Raw genomic sequence first — 20,812 nt, forward strand, 5'->3', positions numbered from 1 at the left:
TTAGTTGAACATTTGTGGGCACATATATACATTCAAACTGAACTCTTTGAGTTGAACCAACTTATAATAACTGAGTTTAGTCTGTTGCCATTAACAGCTTCTTTTCCATTGGCTTCTGCCACAATCTATTTGCATACTGGGTGTGTCCAACAGTTTCTGACTAACACTCACCATCAGTGTGTAGTGATTCCCCTTGGGCTATCTTAGAAATAAATCAAGTCCCCCTTTAGTTTTAATAACTTTGAATGCTTTAATTTATGTTAACTTATGTGTTTATTCCCCATTATTTAAAAAACAATGAGCACACTTGCTGCCTTAAGAAAGTTAAGTAAATTCAATGTTTCTGGTCTTATAATAAAACAAACAAAAAAAAAAGTTAAATCAACTTCCCCTTTAGTTGTAATTAGGGTGACCAAACGTCCGTATTTCCCGGGTGATGTCCGTATTTCACGTCCTGTCCCGGGCGTCCCGGGTTTTTTTTTTCAAAAAGTGAGGAAATGTCCTGGTTTTTAAATTACCTTCATTGGACCAGAGAGCAGTAGACAGCGTGACTGTCAGCATGGAGCTCACCCCCCCCTTCTGGTGCAGTGTCACACAAACACCCCTCAACCACTAACCCCCACCCCCCCACTACCAGGTGTCCTGGTTTACCCAAATGAAAATATGGTCACCCTATTGTAATAACTTGATGTTTTAATTTATGCTAACGTAAGTATTCATTACCTATTACTTAACTTTTTTAAGGCAACCGGGTTCCTCATTTTTTTTAAAGAAAATTCAACTTATCCGGGCTTACAGTGATATTTGCAAACCTTTTGCTTATCATAAAGCACTGAGATGAGAGATAAGCTGTACCAGCAACATTCACCTCAAGGCCTTGAGAGCTGGAGGTCAAAACTCACACATTAGTCATGCTGTGCTCTAAACAGGAGCTACGGAGGACTTTGTCCTGTGGGGGCTGGGCAAAGGAGAGACCATTTTACAGGTATGCAGAAGAGAGAGAGAGAGAGAGAGAGAGAGAGATTGAGAGAGAGAATGAGAGAGATAGGGAGTTTTTAATGGCTCTCATTTTATATTGGTCAATGTTTAACAGCCCTGTGTTGAGTAACTGAATGGAAAGAGCAGCACTAGGCTTTTACGATACCATGAGACTATCACAGGCTGAGAACTTCCATAAGCTCTTGTGGTCTATAGAGGTCAACAGTAGTTGGGTTTTTTTTAAATGTTCCAAAGGTTTTATTGAATTGTTTGTCATATAACAAGCAAATGAAAGGAAAAGCGTGTTTCGGAAAAGCTTTAATGCACCTTGGCGTAGATTGCACTAGTCTCTGGTTCCCTAAAATATTTCCTTATAGGTGTTTTATTGACTGGTGTCTCCCAAATCTCCCTAAAAGTGTTCTGATGGATTAAGATAAGGTGATTGGGAGGGTTATTATATGCACATTATTTGCATCACTTTCATGATCATTGAACCATTTCATGGCCCCAAACATTGCGATTCCTTTTAAAAGTACATATAAGCCACAGTTCTATTTAGCAATAGTAAAACTGTGTCTGAGATATCAGAAATTAGTATTGTTACAACCATTGTGTGTAATAATATGAATCATTCGATCCAGGACATACAGTCTTTGCTCATGCGGTGTTAGCAAGCAAGCTAACTATGCAAAGTGTCTCACTCCCCCTATCACTAGCAATGCACCAAAACAAGGAGGGTTAAAACTAGCACATGCCTCCTCCGATACATGTGAAGTCAGCCACCGCTTCTTTTCCAACTGCTGCTGATGCAGATTTGCTGAGGAAATTGCTCAGAGGAAAGTGCAGCGACTCGGTTCTGATGCATCAGCTCACAGACGCAGCCTTATGCTGATCGGCATCACTCTTTGGAGTGATGAGGAGAAAGAGTGCCATTTACTAACCAAGACATGACCTGGATTCAAACCGGCGATCTCCCAATCTTAGTGCAGCGCCTTACTCTGCTGGACCACTCAGAGCCTCTTATTAAATCATTCTTAATAGGGCTTAGGAAAGGGGTATATTTAGGATTAGACAGATGTTAAAACAAACAATAGATCAGAATTGGCTTTGAGCAAAAACTACATTTCCCACAATGCATGTTGATTGTGTTACCCACAAAGTTTTGGCTAAGGGCAGTGTAGTCATTGCTGTGGAATGCTGCCGTAATTTTTTAGACAAACGTTTATTGTAATCAAAGAATCTCATTAGTTTGATGCAAGTATGTTGCAGTAAAGAATTTGCTACATCTGTCACACATGTTCTTATAAGCTCACAAGTTCTGACTTTTCAGTATATCAAACGTTATTATTATAACTTGTGTTTGATGTTATGTTTTATTCACTTGAATAGTCTGATCCTTGATTGATCAAATTAAAAGTATGTATGTAATAACAGAGCAACAAGCAAACATATTTTTTCCATGCAACTGTAATATTTTAATTGAATATGTAATACATTCAGGGTTTTTTAACATTAAGAAGTAAAACCTACACAAAGCTTATTATTGTATTTTTTTATTTTAATTTTTTCCATATTACATTTATTGTTCATCTAAAAAGTTAACAAAATATATTTACACAATTTACAAATATGTACACATTTTCAGTGCTCTTCTCTGACTCTACACTCCTAAAAATAAAAACTCTTAAATGTTTCATTGCCTAAATGTAGGGCTGGACAATAATTTGATATAAATTTATGTAATACAGATGAGGTTTCAATAATAGTGATATGATTTTTAAACTCATTTTCAATATTTCAACATCAGTCAGAACATGACAGAGTGCAGGATAATAGAAGTTTATTCAACTATCAGCTCAGAATAATTCAGCCCAAAAATAAAAGCTGAAATAAAAGCGGCTTAATCTCCCCAACATTGCCTAGGATGGCTGCTGTGATTGTTAAGCATCATGGCTTCACCCAGTTGTGCTCAGCTGGTAGTATTAGCGGCTGAACCACTATTCTAGCGCAAAAGTATGTGCAAACGTGCTAATATCACTGTAAACTGTAAACTATCAGTGAATAATTCAGCTCAGAAAAACATTTAGCATCAGGGATAACCCATTCCAAGCCAAGTCTGCTGTGGATGACTGTTCTTATCACAGTTAAACCTCCCCAACACTGTCACTTAAACCAGCTAAGTCCAGCTGTGGCAGTAGCATTGTGGCTAGTCCAATTGAATCAACAAAAGTTAAGTCAGGCTAGAGAGTATAAATAAATAAATAAAAAAAACTATTTTATTTGGTATGTGCAAAATTAAACTTTGAATAAAATATGGGGAAATATTAATATTACATCTCAACTAATGTCATACTAGAGTAGTCTAGGTTCTATGGACAGAGGGCCCTATCTTACACCCTGTGCAAGGCGTGTCATGATACTCATTGCCATCTTACACCCCATCAACACTATTTTTTCATGCCTTGTGCCTGCGTCACTTAAATAACCGAAATGAGGTGTGTTCAGGTACATTTCTGACGTACTGCCATCTTGGCAACAGAAAACACATGTGCGCCACTGGCCGAAGACAACCTAGACAACAGTCAATTGTCAGACGTTCATTGCCATCTTGGCAACACAGGCATGCCGGCAAGTTACACATCCATCTGTTACTTTTACATCGACAATATACAGAAAACAAAATAACATTTTGATAACTTTGCTGTTCCCGTAAAATGACCTGCTCAAGCATCTTCACAGTGTGAACAAACAGGACAGTTTCCTCTACTGAGAAGCAAAGAAGCACTGCGCCGTTAAGATAGCAATTCGCCAAAGTCAGAGAGCACCTGGCTCTTAAAGGTAATAGTTTATTTCACATTACGCTGAAAACACACCCATAATTATTTACGAGAAATAGTACATGCCTTTTGTGTGTTTTAAGCTGCAAAAGATGTACTTTTCCCGGCATTACGATAGCAAAGACACACTGACATGCCCTAAATCAAGCTGCACGGTTGGTTAATATTAATGGTTCGCTTACAGATAAAATAAACGGAATGCAGGTGAGCTGATACTTTGCAATATGCAATATAGTGTATATTGTGAAATAATGTATAATCCAGCCCTACTTAAAGGTACTATCACTTCGAGGAAAAATGTTCAATGACTATAGAGCATTTACATTATGTAAGAACCTTCTATAACTATAACTTTTTTTCACATTTCTTGCATCACATTTACAAAATATGCAGCCAAAAGTGGTTTAAAATACGTTTCTGTGAGGTGAGGGTAACGGAAGCTCTGGCCAGAGGTTTCTGGGACGTGCTGGGAGTCTTTCCAGCTGTTCATACAGTCTCTGAAGCGTGTGATTGTGTGGGGATGGATATGGAGAGCTGGGCTGGAACGGATAGAGTGGTGGTTGGAGTATGGATGGACTCTGAATAGGCTGGAGGAGGATCATGTGGAATAAAGTCAGGCTTCAGCCCCAACTGCAAAACAAAACAGCAAAACTGAGTCTTTACAACAGCATACAGTAGCATCTAAAGCATCTATTCTCTGGACACTTTATTAGAAGACTTATTAGTCTAGCTCCACCTTGCTGGTGTTTAGGTGGAGACTTTAGATCTGTGTAGTATTAGATAGTGCACAGTTTGAGGTAAGGACCCAATACCATTTCTTTTTAGTACCCCTATACCCCTTGTTTTTTGAGTGAAATACCCCCCCTATCTCTTAATTTATATATACAGCTCTAGGAAAAAAAAATAAGAGACCACTTCAGTTACTGAATCAGTTTCTCCGATTTTGAGCTTTCAGACCTCAAATAATGCAAAGAAAACAAGTTCATATTCATTAAGTTTTTTAAGAGTTCAGAAATCAATATTTGGTGGAATATCCCTGGTTTTTAAATGCTTCTCGGCATGCTTTCCTCCACCAGTCTTACACACTGCTTTTGGATAACTTTATGCCTTTACTCCTGGTGCAAAAATTCAAGCAGTTCAGCTTGGTTTGATGGCTTGTGATCATCCTTCTTCCTGATGATTATATTCCAGAGGTTTTCAACGTGGTAAAATAGAAAAAGAAACTCATAATTTCTTAAGTGGTCTCTTATTTTTTTCCAAAGCGCTAAAGTTCAGCAAACTAGCTGCTACTTAACTAGTAAACTTAAGGGCATCGTATGTCTTCAAAAAGGAGGCAGGTCCTTAAGGTCCTTAATTTTCCTGTGATGGGGAGATGAAATTCGCTTTTGTTACCTTTTATTTAACTTTAATGTTCCACCTTAAATGCTGCAGCCCATCTGTTGCACTATTTAAGGTGGAATGGGGAACTTAGCTAGCTAGCTACTGAGGAAAAGTACTAGCGATTTTTTTTTATGCTTGTTATAAAGAAAATTTGCTATAAACAATGAAAGTACACAATAAACTATGGTAATACAGTGGTTATCATAATAATTGACAAGGAAAATACTTTAATTTATGAGTTTCTTTGGACACTTGTGCCGCCATCTTGACTGTAGTTCTCTTAGGTTCATGTAGCCCTAACACTTCACCCAACCTACCCCTCAAGCTTAACAAGAATCAGGACACCCTACCCCTAGGTGCACACTAGCAAAACAGAGGGGTAAAGCTAAGTGGTAGGGCCAAGGAGTGAAATGGGATCGGACCTTGGAAATCCTCTGATCACAGAGTCTCTATTGGCCGAACAGATTTGGATAGTGGACCCCTAGAAGTGACACCACTGCGTCTGATACACTTGTACCCCCCCCCCCCCACACACACACACACACACACACAGACTGCCAAGCCAATCAGCACAACAGTGACAATGACAGTAAAGGTTATTCACATTCATTCTGCACAAAAGTCACAAACGAACCATCTTGTCATAAACATCCATCTATAAAATACTGCCTTTACAATACTAAGCTTTATTATCACCTATGCATGACTTTCTGTAAGTCCCGGGAATTTGGAGATCTTTTTGGTTAGAAAGTGTAATTGCACTCAGCATGCAGAAAAGTACTTTTAAAACATGCATTGTATCATAGTTTCCATGTAAAGAGGATGAATCTGGTATTTTTAGCACAAACTTTGTTTTGCTCTCTTCTAGCTTGAGTTCTAATTCTGTGTTTCCTTGGTGAGAATGTGTAATTGAACAGAGCGTGCAGGAACGTACTTTTAAAATGTCTCACTTCAGAGCAGATGAATCTAGTGATTTTAGCAAAGGCCCTGTTTCACTTTATTTTAGCTTGTTTTTTTTTTGTTTAACGATGCATAAATGAGCAAACAAACTGAGTTTAAAGTTTCAACACATCCATGTTTGCAGTAGCTCTTGCATCAGTATCATTAGCAGTGCTACATTTACTCAGGATACCCAAAAATCTGCTGTGGACTAAAAGCATCTTTCAGGGATGGTAGTAGAAGCACAGTGCTGCCATTCATGAGGATATTTTTCCCCCTTTACATTAAGGAATTCAGGTGCATTTAAAAAAGATTAGAATTATCGAAAGGTTTATTTATCTTAGTAATTACATTCAAAAAGTAAAAGTCATATATATATATATATATATATATATATATATATATATATATATATATATATATATATATTAGGGGTGTCACGATCTCGATATTTTATCGAAATCGAATCGAAATGAGGTCACGATCTCGAGTATCGAAGTCAAAAAGAGGATCGACGATCCCTCCCGCGCGCGCTACGCAAATAGCGCGGCACCAACACAGCGCATCCTATTCATTTAAATAGAGATAGCCACTGCATGAGCGCAGTCGGCGGGAGTGTGATCACTGTTTTTATCTGTCCAACGGGGGAGGGGGGGCGGGGGTTGGGCGCGCAGGTTTTGTATCTGTATCTAACGGAGGGGTGGGTGCGCGCAGGTGAGAGCGTGTGAACTCGCTGAAATGCGTGTGTCAGTGTGACTTGAGAACACTGACTATAGATCACAGTGAGGTGGATTAAAAATCTTAAACTTATAATTGACTACACCTGTTGCTTTCCATTGAATTAAAAAAACATCTTTCTCTCAGATAAAGTAAACACAAGCGTGTTTCTGACTAAAATAAAAGCTTTTCAGGAGAGATATAAGTTATGTGTAAATATTTATAAGACAATACCCACATCACTTATCTAACCAGCCTGTACTGATTTCTGCCCCCCAATAATGCTTTCAATAACCTCTTGTAACCCCTGGGAGCCAGGGGTTACACTCTAATAGCCTTTAATAGTCTTCAGTAGCCTTTAAAAGACTTACCTGGCGGCCGTGGTGTGTCCACTAAACTCCGTAGTTATAAACATCCTGAGGTTAGCAGCGCGCTAACTGACCTGTTTATAATGTAATCCGAGCAGTGCCTCCGTGTCGGCTGTTCTAACCTGCTGCTGTTAGCTGCTTGGGCTGAAAGATGAACTGTAGTGAGCTGTATTATCCGGTTAGTGGGGTTAAAACCTTTATTTGTTTACAGAAACAGTAAAAACGGACTGGCTGAGCTCTGTAGCCCGTGGCTGGGCTGTACTGAAGTAGTGACTGAGTGAAGAGAGCGGGGCTTGTGCTGCTGCTGCTAGTGGTTGGATGAAGAACTGCAGCTTCATGTAATGAGCAGTTTCACCAGCCATCCACACACAGCTCTGATAAACTGCTTGTTTTAATAGTGCACACTGTTGCTACCAAAAAAAGTCACTAGATGGCATTATCATATATATCTTAATAAATAATAATAATAATATTTATAATAATAATAATAATAATAATAATAATAATAATATATATTATTTAAATTTTATGAGGCATAAAATAATAACAAGAAAAAAAACAAGAAAATCGAGAATCGAATCGAATCGTGACCCTCAAATCGAAAATGAAATCGAATCGAGGATTTAGAGAATCGTGACACCCCTAATATATATATATATATATATATATATATATATTACATAGATGCATTACAAACATTCCATATGTTTAATTATTTTAATGTTGATGATTTTGTCTTACAGCTAAAGAAAACACAAAATTCAGTATCTCAGAAAACTAGAAGTTCATATAAGACTACTTTTATAATATACTTTTGACAGTGTTGGCAGTGTGCCAGTCCTGCTGGTAAATGAAATCTGCATCTCTCTAAAGCTCGTCAGCAGATGGAGAATTTCCTGGTAGACACTGCACTGACTTTGGACTTGATTTATACAATACTGAACTTTATTATCACCCGTTGCATGACTTTCTGTAAAGTGACAGTATGTAAGTTATGGAGATTTAGGGATCTTTTTGGTTAGAATGTGTAGTAATGAGTACTTTTAAAACGTGCATTGTAGTAATTCTGTAACTTATTTCAAAAAGTCAAATCCTATACTATATAGCTTCATAACACACAGCGTGATCTATTCTACGTGTGTATTTATTTTAATGCTGATGACCATGGCTTACAGTCAATGAAACCCAAAAATCAGTATCTCTGAACATTAGAATATTATATAAAACCAATTGGTACTATTGGCAATATGGGCAGTGTGCTAAATCCTGCTGGAAAATAAAATCTGCACCTCCCTTTAGTTCTTCCCCAGACGGAAGCATGAAGTTATCTAAAATTATCTTTGTAGATGCTGCACTGGACTTGCTTTGGACTTAATATACAGTAATACAGTGGACCAACATCTGCAGATGCCATGGCTCTCCACACCATCACTGACCATCAGTAAATTTTGAATTTTATTTGGAAATCAAATGAAAAACCCATCTTCGTTCATGAATCTCCCTGGAGCTATAATGGTGTTTTTATGGTGTTTGATCTGTAAGGCATTACCTCATCATAAGAGGGGGGTGGGCTGTAGTGGTCCACTGTGCTGTAGCGAGGGGGTCCGTGTAGCTCATCATCAGGTAGTGCAGTTGGGATGATGTAGACAGATGGCCGCTCGAAGGTCTCGAGAGTGCAGGTCCGCGCCTGGCTCTCCATGACCTCTCGGCGAGCCCGCTGCAGGGTCTTACACAGCGACGTGCAGCAGATGATAACGATAGCAAAGGCAACTAACGGCACAAAGATCCTGCAGAAGAAAGCAAGTGTTAACACAGTGTGGCCATATCTACTGTATTCTATGTTTAATTAGCTAAAATATATAAAATAATTTAATAAACCAATAATCTCAGTGGCTTTCTTAAACTAAGGCTTTGTTTCCCAAACAGGGATTAGGCCTAATCTGCATTCAAAATGCTTTATAGTCCAAGACTAGGCTTAATCCCTGTTAATGTTGCTGACACAGATGTGCTAATGCACATACACATCTTAAATATATGGGTTTTTACTCTCTTTTCTTTTACTAAAGAAAACATGTTGTTTAGAGATAGAGATAAGTCATACTGACACGCCTTCAAAAGTTTATAAACTTTATTTTATAAAAAATTATAAATTGTGTTTTAACGAAGACATATACACAAAAGTATTTGTACAAATGAGGATGTCACAATATGCCATATTTTTCTCATCTCTATCAGAGACGCACTTCTTAGCCCAATCAGCTCTCCTTTCTGCCCTGTCCCTAAACCCATACATCATCTGGTGCCCCTCTCAAACTACTAATTAATTTTTTTTTTTTTTCATTTTTCAAATTTGAGTCAGCTAAAATCAGGGGGTTTAGTTACACTTTAGATACAGGTATTTTTTTTTTTTTTTGTAAAATCGACACATTTTAAAAACTGTGTACCTGTAAAAAAAACATTTATTAGAACGTACTGTAGAGATACTCATGAATATAAATCATAATAAAAAATACATTATAAGTGTAAGATATCTTGGGTAATGACTTTAATTTAATATGCAGCTTAATATAAGCGGCACTGGTGCTGCCTTTTTAGGTTTTCACTAGGTTTATTAGCCACTCTGACACTGAAAATAGGCTAATAGGTTACCCACTAGCCTACTTCTAATGGGAATTAATATCAGCTAATAGTTACATAACAGGCACCAGAACAGAACATACAAAACTATTGGAACAACTGCTTTTCACTACATTTTAGTAGTAAAACATTGCTGTAAGGATTTTATTGCATTTAGCAACAAAAGCAGTGTTAGTGGGGTCATGGTGTTGGATGATTAGCAGCTTACCTTATCCTCATCTCCTCAACTCATCCCAAACCTACTGGATGGTGCTCAATCATCCATCATTACAGAGAACACAGTTCCACTGCTCCTCAGCTCAATACTGGACCTCTGGCATTACATGGTGTCAAAATGTTCTGTTTATGTGACCCAGAGTCCTTTTCTATTGGTAATACTTTTCAACAGGGACTAGACCTGCTCTGGGTGTGCATTTGCACATCTGTGTTAGCAGCAGGTACAACTTAAAGTATATAATTGGGCATATAGACTGTGACTTAAACAAAGATATAAGATCTGGCATGAAAATCAACGCAAGATCAGGCCTAATCCATATCCATATCTCAGCATTAAGAGATTACTTGATATTAGGAGTCAAATGAAGAGATACTCACTGGATAATAGGAAAAGGGTCATTTAGAAGCATCTTACTGAAGAAATGCCCGATGCTCGATGAAAATCTGTGGGGAAAACAGATTGGAAATAGTTGGAAATGTTTTAAACACTCTCTAAACATTAAAGTCTAACAATACATAATAATAGTAATAGTTATAATAATAAGGTTGTTATAGCTACTTATTCATAAGCATAAAATTGTATCTATTCATCATATTTATAAGCCATCAGACTACACAGAAATCATATTCTCTTTATTTTTACTTCTCCTACCATGCATTCATTCACTCTGTGATGGTAAGATGAAGAACAGGGTGGAAAATCTTAGTAAAAATTGGCATTTGATGAAAACATAGTTGTCCAAAAGTTACAGACATGGTGAATTGTTCATGATGACCTTCAAAGATACATTTTGATTTTCTTAAATGTAAAACATTATTAAAAATAATAATAATAACATGATATATTAACAAGACAGGATGGACAGCAGCACAAGCTTTATAAAAAAGAGGAATATTATGGGAAATTAAGATTACATCGCTAAATATGCAGTGAAAGTCTTCAGTTCTTTGGAAATAAAACAGTATGAAGGTGAAATTGAAATTATTCATCTTATCCACACTGTAAAACATATTTTGGTAAAAAAGGGAAAATATACTGCCAGTTTCATTACATGGAAAATTTTCTGTTATTTTGCAATTAGTCTGTATAAAACAAATCTGTAAATTTACTTATTCTTAAATACATGAAAAAATAAACATCTCTGGAAACAGAACATGTCTTTTGTAATTGGGGAAAGATATGTCTAAAAACAGGATTCCTGTGAGGTTCAAGAAATGTATTTTTGAAAATGTATTTCTATATGTGAATCTACTTATTTTAGCATGAAAAACTGAACATTAATTTCAATCAATTTTCACAGCCTGTTCACAGCTACCTGAACTTTAGCTACTAGTTTAACTGTTGACATTAGCTTGCTAGCTAGCTAACCTAGCTAACTGAACTAACGTTAATGCCTACTGCTAGCATGAGCTAGCTAGGTTTAGCTACCTCAGACCTACAATAACAATTCTAAAACCTGCTAAAATTAAAATATTGAGTAAGTTTATCTAAAAATCTAAAGTAATATGAAAATATGTTGCTAGATTTAGGCTAATTTTACCACAAAGGTTCAAATCAAGAGAGCAGGCAGGGAATGTGATTATTTATACACATAATGCTGAAAGTTGCTTCACAAAAAAGGACAGTTTCTTTTATTAAAAACAGATACTCTTACTGTAAATTTACAGACATTGTTTTTACAGTGTACATGAAAGAAAACAGTAAAAAAATGTATGAAAATACTTCTGTAATTGTACTAATCCACACTAAGAAAAATAATTACACATTTGTACTTAAAAGAGTACAAAGCTTGCTGCTGGGTCTGTAACGTATACTGAGGTAAAACAGAGTACCTTTCAGTTAATTTTTTTGTACCCATGTTTTTTGTACCAGTAAAGATTATAAAGATTATAGGCATTGTCTGTATTTAAAATGAAAAAAATATATATAATTAAAATATATATTGTTTATTGGTAAAGTGATACAGAACACTGAATGTACCTTTTGGCTGGTTAAATAGTACAAATGGTACTTCCTGCTGTTAGGAAAGACTTTGTGCTTTAGAAGAAACACATCTGACCTTCTAAATACCAATATTATACCTTTGAGGGTACAGTTATAAAAAAAGGATACATTTGAGTACAAGAAAGTACTTATACTGTACCTCTGTTTTTAATGTGTGTTCAGAATAACTATTGATAAATATATTGTATGACATTCTCTTTTAGGACTTTGATTTTTTTTTTTTTACTTTGTGACATAATGTGAATCTATTCTTTACACTGAATAAACCAACACAAATGCACCAAAATCACTTTTTTTACTGACTTCCATTGAAAAAGAAGAAGTTTTTTTTCCTTTTACTGTAAGAGATGGCAGTGGTGATATTTTAGGGGATGGTTTACTGACCCAACCAGCTGATGTGAACTATATTAACCCCACCTGCTCTAAAGTCACTGGTAATGAGTCAGCAGTGAGTAAGCAGTGCCGTCTTTAATATCTACATACCGAATTAGTAACGAATAAATCTGCACAATGCAAAATAAACACCATGATACCACCCTGTTACGCACACAATGTAGGTCAGCTGAACTGTCCATTACATAACATACCACCTGGACAGATGCTAATTTAACCTTTTTAACAATGTTCTGTCCATCCGTCTTCTTTTTTGCTACTTCCTTGTCAGAGTCCGGTATGTCCAGAATCATTTGGTTCACTGGAAGTGTTAATTTAACACTTAAAGTATTGATTTAACACAAATTATACCACAGTTAGTTCCGACCGAAGCTCTCCATGTATTACTTCGCCACATACAGGTAAACCTAGCAACGATGCAGTGCTTACAAGCCAAACAGCACAGCAGCTTCAAACAGAGCAGTAATGGAACTATTTAACTATTATAACCAAACAGATCGTATTTTCTCGTCCCCTTTAACTCAAAATATTTCAGTAAACAGCGATAATGGAACTGTGGTATAATTGTAATAATACACTTGAGGTTTGTGCTATAACGTGTAATATTGGCACTGCTGTGCTGCAGTCATAGGCACGAGGCCGAAAGCACTCCCTCTCGTGTATTATTGCTTAAGTATTAACACTGTTATTAATTGTCACTGGCAAAAAGGGGAGATTAGTGATGAAGAAACTTTCAATAACTCAATAAACAAACTACTACCAATGTAAATTTGCATAATAACTAACTCTCAATGAATAACCTAACAGTGTGTTAACAGATTGTTTGAATAGCACCAGTGTAGTATATTCATCCATTTATGTACCAGTGTACCAATGTTTTCTCAATATTCTCCAAATTGAATTTAAACTTTTAATAAAGATTTATATAATAATTAATTAGTTAGTAAACAAGAAAAGTGTTAAAACAAACCCGAATATATTTTATTTCAAAGTAGCACATCTTGTTTAGGTGACAGCATTGAGCGTTAAACGGCTGGAATTTCTCAGTCTGTTTTATGAGGTAGAGTCACCTGGAATGGCTTTCAGTTAACAGCTGTGCTGAACTCGTCAAACGTTAATTACTTAAATTTCTTGCTTCTGAATGTGTTTGAGAGCATCGGTTGTAAAGAGTGAGTTATAAAGAGGTAGAGTTACAGGTATACAGAGAATAGTCCTATTTGAGTAATTTTTAATCCACATTATGGCAAGAACTACTCAACTAAGTAAAGAAATTTTTTTAAAAATTGTTATGATGAAACTGGCTCTCATCAGGACCACCCCAGGAAAGGAAGAGCAACATTTTCCTCTGTTGTACAGGATGAGTTAATTAGAGTTATCGGCCTCAAAAACCATAAGTTAACAGCTCCACAGATAAGAGCACCTAAATGCTTCACAGAGTTTTTTTGTTTGTTTAACACTTTTTAGTTTATTTCATGATTCCTTTTGTGTTCCTTCATAGTCTGAATTGCTGCAGTATTTTTTTTTCAATGTAGGAAACAAAAGATAAACAGAACAACACTGAATGAGAAGGTATTTTCTAACTTTAACTTGTACTGTTTGTTTGTTTTTTCAACATGTTAAATAAAGTGAATGAATAAATGAAGTAATTATGTATTGAAATGTGTTGAAGTATGCCTCTGTATCGTCATTTACTCTCAGAAACCAACAGCACCTCTTATCTACAGTGAGCAGGAGTGCCCAGCATTTACATAAGGCCGTATATTAGTCCTCATAATCCTGTCCAACATATTAATCGTTATCTGTTTAATGGCAGGCGGTTGTACAAACACTCTCAACACTTATCAGCCTCTATCAAGAAATGTGCTTTTATTGCTCCTGCAGTTCAGTACAGCAGATCTCAGCTGAGTTTCATACCACAGCTCAAACCCTACAAGTCAACCCCCACTTAAACTGCTGTACTTAGATTACTCATATTTCTCCATCTTTTCATGCATTTACTGTGATGCATGATAAGCTGCACAACAGAGTTCAGGTAATGACAGGGTGGAATATTTTACAAAAAATTGGCATTTGATTAAAACATGCACAATAAACCCATAATTAGTTTAAGTTTAAATAAACTAAATCTGTTGCATATAGAATTTCCAAATGTTTCTGAACTATTGAATAATCTTTTAATAACTAAAGTTTGTCTGTTGCCATTGGCACCTTCGTTTCCACAACCTATTTACATACTAGGTGTGTCCCCCAGTGTTTGACACAAGTAACCACTTCAAATAATCTTTTTTTTTATATATATATATTTATATATATATTTATAATTTTATTTCTTATTTTTCCCTTTTTCTCCCCAATTTACACGGCCAATTATCCAACCCACTCATTAGGACTCCCCCTATCACTAGTAATGCCCCAACACACCAGGAGGGCGAAGACTAACACATGCTGATGCAGCATTGCCAAGCAGCCAGCGTGGTCGGAGGAAAGTGCAGCGACTCGGTTCTGATACATCAGCTCACAGACGCCCTGTGCTGTGAACATCCAGGAGTGATGTGGGGAGAGAGCGCCATCTACCCACCAGGAGGGAGCAGGGCCAATTTTGCTCCCTCTGAGCGCCGGCAGCCTGATGGCAAAGCTGCATGAGCTAAGGTTCGAACCTGTGACCTCCCGCTCATAGTGGCAGTGCCACTAGACCGCTTGACCACTCAGCACCCCATAATCATTTTATTTAACTATGCAGAACTAAGGACAATGCAAAAACTGTATCAAATGTATAAAAAGTATTTTAAAGTGAAGATTGTTACTCCTCTATATGTGTAATAATTTGTTTATTCAGAGTTCATTCAAACTTCCAAATGTTGGATTTTTTTATTATTACACAAGTTTTGTATGAAATTTAAACAACTATGCTGCGGGTATGAAAGCCATGTTCTATTAACATTGACTCTTTATTATGTTGTCCATTACTTTATGTTGGCTGTGTTGACACTGTTAACATATCTCTGGGTTACTGTACAGAGTTATTTTAGAGAAACATTTTAGGGATAGGCTGTATTGTAATGCACTAGGGGATTAGGTTCCAATAAAGACTGAAATAGTCATTTCTAATTCACTATATATATTAAGCTTCATGTGCATTTTAGTACATTTTTTGAGGAGGAGGTCTATAATGTGAAAATTACAGTACATATATTTTCATTATTAGTTGTAATGTACAATAAACACTTAATTTAGGGCTGATCAGTCTGTAATTAAAAATATACTGAATAGGGATGCAAATGATTAATCGACTTTAGATTAATTGTCGATCAAGAGGTTGCTCGAACAAAATGTATTACTCGCGATTAATCGCTAGAGGGCGCTACTGTAGTAACTTGAACAGAGCGTGAGAACGAGAGGTGAACACGACTCGCGAGAGACCAGGGTTGAAAACAAAATGAAGCGGGCGAAAATAAGTGCGGTGTGGGACCATTTCAACAGTGTTAATTTAGGCAAAGAAGTCAAATGTTCTCTGTGTAATGCGGTATTGAAATACAAAAGTTCCACTAGCTCACTCAGTTATCATTTGAACGCCGTCACAGTTTCACTGAGAGCGCGAGCGTGTGATGAGAGAAGGGCGGAGGACATTACAGAGAGGATATGCAGCATGATCAAGAGAGATTTGATGCCAATCTAGACAGTTGACGGTACAGGGTTTCAGGATCTCATTGCATTGAGGATTGTTGAGGATTTCCTAATTAATAGCCTAGATGCAGTTTCTTCATAATCTATAGGCTCAATAATAATCTGTTTGGCTCTCTATTTAATTTCTTCTATTCTTTTTTTTTTTTTTTTTAATATGTCTAATGGTACAAAAACGCAAAAACTGAGCCAGTCCTTAATTTATTTCTTTTTTTAAATTAAAGAATGTATTTTCTTATACCATAAAAAGTCTGCTTTCTTTTCCTAATGCATAATTACTTGAGGAATATATAATATAATATAATACAATATAATTATCATAATATAATATATACTTTTTGAGCTCAGTGTTTTAACTATTTAGCTGGTATTTTTAAAGGCCCTATTGAAACACTAAAATTCAGGTAAAAACGCCGCTTATCAATTAATCGAAAGTCGATCGATAAGATCAATCAACTAATGATTAACGAATTAATCGATAATTTGCATCCCTAATACTGAACTTGAAGCACCTACAGTGTTCATTTCTCAACAAGCTGGGCAGACGATAGCCAAAGTAACTAATGTAATATTAATATATACAGCTCTGAAAAATTAAGAGATACCTTCAGTTTCTGAATCTGTTTATCTGATTTTGCTTTTTATTAGTATATGTTTAAGTAAAATAAACATTGTTGTTTTATTCTTTAAACTACAGACAACATTTCTCCCTAATTCCAAATAAAAATATTGTCATTTAGACAATTTATTTGCAGAAAATAAGAAATGGCTGAAATAACAAAAAAAGATGCAGAGCTTTCAGACCTCAAATAATGCAAAGAAAACAAGTTCATATTCATAAAGTTTTAAGAGTTCAGAATTCAATATTTGGTTTAATAACCCTGGTTTTTAATCACTGTTTAATCACTATCTTGGCATGTTTTCCTCCACCAGTCTTACACACTGCTTTTGGATAACTTATTCTCTGATTTTTTCCAGAGCTGTATATACCAAATGTATGTATTTGTTAATACATAACAGTTTAAACTGTGGTGAGTATAACCTCTATCGGGAATGTGGAACTTGATGTATGCTCGATGTTTCAGTGACTTATCAAACTCAATAAATCCACACACAGCAATAAATCTGGCACTATCTGGTAGCCACATCAATCAAGGTAACTGACACACCAGTAACTGTTACATTTAGGCAATAATTCATGCTCAATAATCAGTGTGGTTTTATTGTAGGTTGTGTGGTTACAAAGTGTATAGTGTGCATTATTATATATAAGCATTACAACGCAACAATGCTGTTATTAATGATTTTCATGTAACAAAGCTTCAGCTATGTACTAATAAAGATATAAATTAACAAAGCTGAAAAGATTGAGCATACAACATGCTTAATTCATGCTTTACTTTACAAAGCATGAGACCCAATTCCCTTAAAAGACCTTAAAAATATTTTAAACCTCCCTTTTTATAATTTATTTATATTTATTCAGATGCATAACAAATGGTTAAATTCATAATCATAATCAATGGTTAACAAAATAAAAACAGGTTCTTGATTTGAATACCTTTGTTTGGGAACCTTGATACACTTTAGATATCTTTTAAACATTTTTGATTAATCTTTTTTCTAATTTTATATTCTTATTAATATTCTGTTGTCTATTTTCTATTTTATTTTATCTTTGTGTACTTGTGAGTATTTGTATGTTAGCTGCGCCTAAACTCAAATTTCTCCTGGAGGATTAATGAAGTGTGATCTTATCTCTTATCTTATCCTTATATTATGTTAAGGTTCTTATAAAATGTTCTGCATATTACCATTTATCATTAATAAACATGGTTCATTAAGGGGACCCTTACACCTTATTTTCAAAAGTGCTTTTCAAACAATAATCCATCGAAAGTGGTTCTCCTAAAAAAGACGTTAAGCACTTTAAGGGTTAAGAGTGTAATAAAGCTTGTCACTCATGACTCAGCATGTGATCCTGTGAAGCCTCAGAAAAAAAAAACACTTTAAATTCTACATATAAAACTTGGAAATGAGCAGTTATATGGAACACCACTTTTGTGAGTATTTTGTATAATGAGTATGAAGGACTTATTCATGGCTTAAACAACCTTACAGGTTATGTAAAGCCAATAGGAAGAACCTGTAGGTTGTTATATAATAGTTACATTATGTGAAGATTCTTTAAACTCACAGATCTTACATTTCTACAAGAAACTGTAACGTGCAATGCAAAGAAGCATTTTGGCCCCATTTTAAACGATGAAGAACAAATAGATACTAATCATAGAACTACTGAACCCAGACCAGCCCCACGTCTACAAAATAAAAGTCCTTAAGCCTATTAACACTTTCACAATGTCAATTTAGTGACCTTGTACAAAGCTTTACAAAAGTCAAAAACTTATATTATCATTATCATAGAGCTATAACACCCAAACAGCTTCAAAATAAAAGTCCTTAAGCACTTTTACACTTTACCACTATCAAATTAGGGCACATTTTCACAGCTTTACAAGATTCTAAGATTAATTTTATCCTTATTGACAAAAGTAGCTCCACACTTCACTGGTAGATTTGCGAGTTAATTTACGATAAAGTCACAATAAGCAAAATGATTAGCATGAACAAAAAAAAATGTTTTTTTTTTTCAGATTTATGACTTTATTTAAAGATGGCGGTGCCTAGAGAAATACTACAAAGTCCTGAGTGTGTAAACAGTTTTTAATAAACTGTTTTAATAAATCTGTGCACTTTCGAAGATTTCAGTGCCTTGTTGTAAAAGTCAGTGCCCTCAGAATTCTACCAATTAAGTTTAGAGATAATTTACGCTTGTTAATGGTGTAAAAATAGCCATTTCTTAGCATGGGCAACACTATGCCCCTACTGGTAGCATTGTAAGCATGTTAGGAGCATCAGCTAAAAGTGAGGGTGAATGGAGGTGGGCTATTTGACAAAAGGTTGTACTCGTTTTCACGTTTCAATACACCCCAAGTTCATTTTACACCAGAGTTTTCCTTTAAGGACCTTTTTACAAAGTGTTAAGACCACTTAAAATAACTAATCATTCATAAATGATCATAAAATATCAAATTATTATCATTATCATAAAGCTATTGAATGCATAACAACCAATCACCTGCAAAATTACACTCAAATAGTCAATTTAAGGCACTTTTTACAAGTAAGATAGTTTAAGACTTCCATTGTCATTTATTATAGCGATACTGAACCCAAACCATCACAAAGCTACAAAATAAAAGTCCACAAAAAATTTCTCACTCAAAATGTCAATTTTACAGGTTTAAGAATTGTATCATCATAAAGCCATGGAACCCATACCAGCCAAACAAATACAAAATAAAAGTCACTAAGACCTTCAACACACAGGATTTTACCATTTTTTAAATCTCACAACTCATATTACCATTATCATGAGCTATTGAACCCAAACTAGCCACACAGCTACAAAAGGAACATAGAGACCGTTAACATGCAAAATGTCAATTCATGGCACTTTCTGCTAAGTTTTAAGACTTATATTATGGTGATCATAGAGCTGTTAAACAAATACCAGCCTCACAGCTACAAAATAAAAGTCCTCAAACTTATAACACTTTCAGAATATCAATTTAAGGCACTTTTTTTATTTACAAAGTTTTAAGATATTCATTATTATTATCATAAAGCTACTAAATACAAACCAGCCACTCTGCATCAATAAAAAAGTCCTTAAGACCTGTAACACTCAAAGGATCAATTCAAACCATTTTTTTTTACCAAGTTTTACAAAGTATTAAGAAATGTATTATCATTATTGCAGAGCTACTGAACCCAAACCAGCCACATAACTACAAAATAAATGTCCTTAAAACCTTCAATTTAAGCTACTAAACTAGTTTAAACAAAGTTATCGCAGGCCTTTGCTTAGCTTGAACCTTCTCTACCTTCATCATATTATTACTATAACTATATAGTCACATTTTTAACTGGTTTCATATACATTTTTTCATAACTAATTTTTATGTTCAGCTGTCAAATACAAAATATTCAAGTACAATTTATGATTAAATTGTTAAATAATGATGATTTCATTTAACTGACTTTCTTTTGCTATATAAATAAAGGAACTCAGTTCTGAGTTTTAAGATTGTAGAATCATTAAGAGAGATACAACTGTAATCTAAATAGTGCTAATATAATTTTACTACAATAAAGATTATTATTGTTGATATTATAACATAGTCTGTACAATAAACCACTTACACATTAAATATTTGCAAATGTAGAATAATCAGGTGTCTTACCTGTACACGCACAGGTGATTAGTTGCGTCAGGCGATAGCTGTGTGTGTGTGCGAGTGAAAGTGTGTTATCTGAGTAAAGGAGTACACTTAGTTCAGTTTGAGAGCTTTTATGACCACACTCTGCTGGTTAAAGACACAGCACCTGTACCTGTACCTTCATCTGCACATTCACCTTCACCTGCACCTTCTGCATCAACAAAATAAAGAGGATAATGAGGGTTAGGTGTGTAAAACACATCTATCTGTTGTAGTGAGAACAAATACTGTAAGGAAGAAAGCATAAAAGGTTGGCACAGCTAAAGTATGAGTAACGAGGGATGAGAAAATGACAGTGGATTAAAAATTCAAGTT

General features: G+C 35.4%; 1 protein-coding gene across 1 annotated transcript; it reads right to left on the bottom strand.

Annotated features, from left to right (window-relative positions):
- Positions 1–2,491: 2,491 nt before the first annotated feature.
- si:dkey-283b1.6 (uncharacterized) lies at positions 2,492–20,504 on the bottom strand. The gene is made up of 4 exons (XM_049467862.1): positions 20,462–20,504; positions 10,451–10,516; positions 8,769–9,006; positions 2,492–4,445 (listed from the first exon to the last, which is right to left on the bottom strand). Exons 2-4 carry the CDS (start codon positions 10,480–10,482, stop codon positions 4,302–4,304), a joined length of 414 nt encoding a protein of 137 aa, XP_049323819.1. The 5' UTR covers positions 10,483–10,516; positions 20,462–20,504; the 3' UTR covers positions 2,492–4,301.
- Positions 20,505–20,812: the final 308 nt, after the last annotated feature.

The sequence above is a fragment of the Astyanax mexicanus genome, chromosome 19, assembly GCF_023375975.1.
Source record: "Astyanax mexicanus isolate ESR-SI-001 chromosome 19, AstMex3_surface, whole genome shotgun sequence".
NCBI classification, from domain to species: domain Eukaryota; kingdom Metazoa; phylum Chordata; class Actinopteri; order Characiformes; family Acestrorhamphidae; genus Astyanax; species Astyanax mexicanus.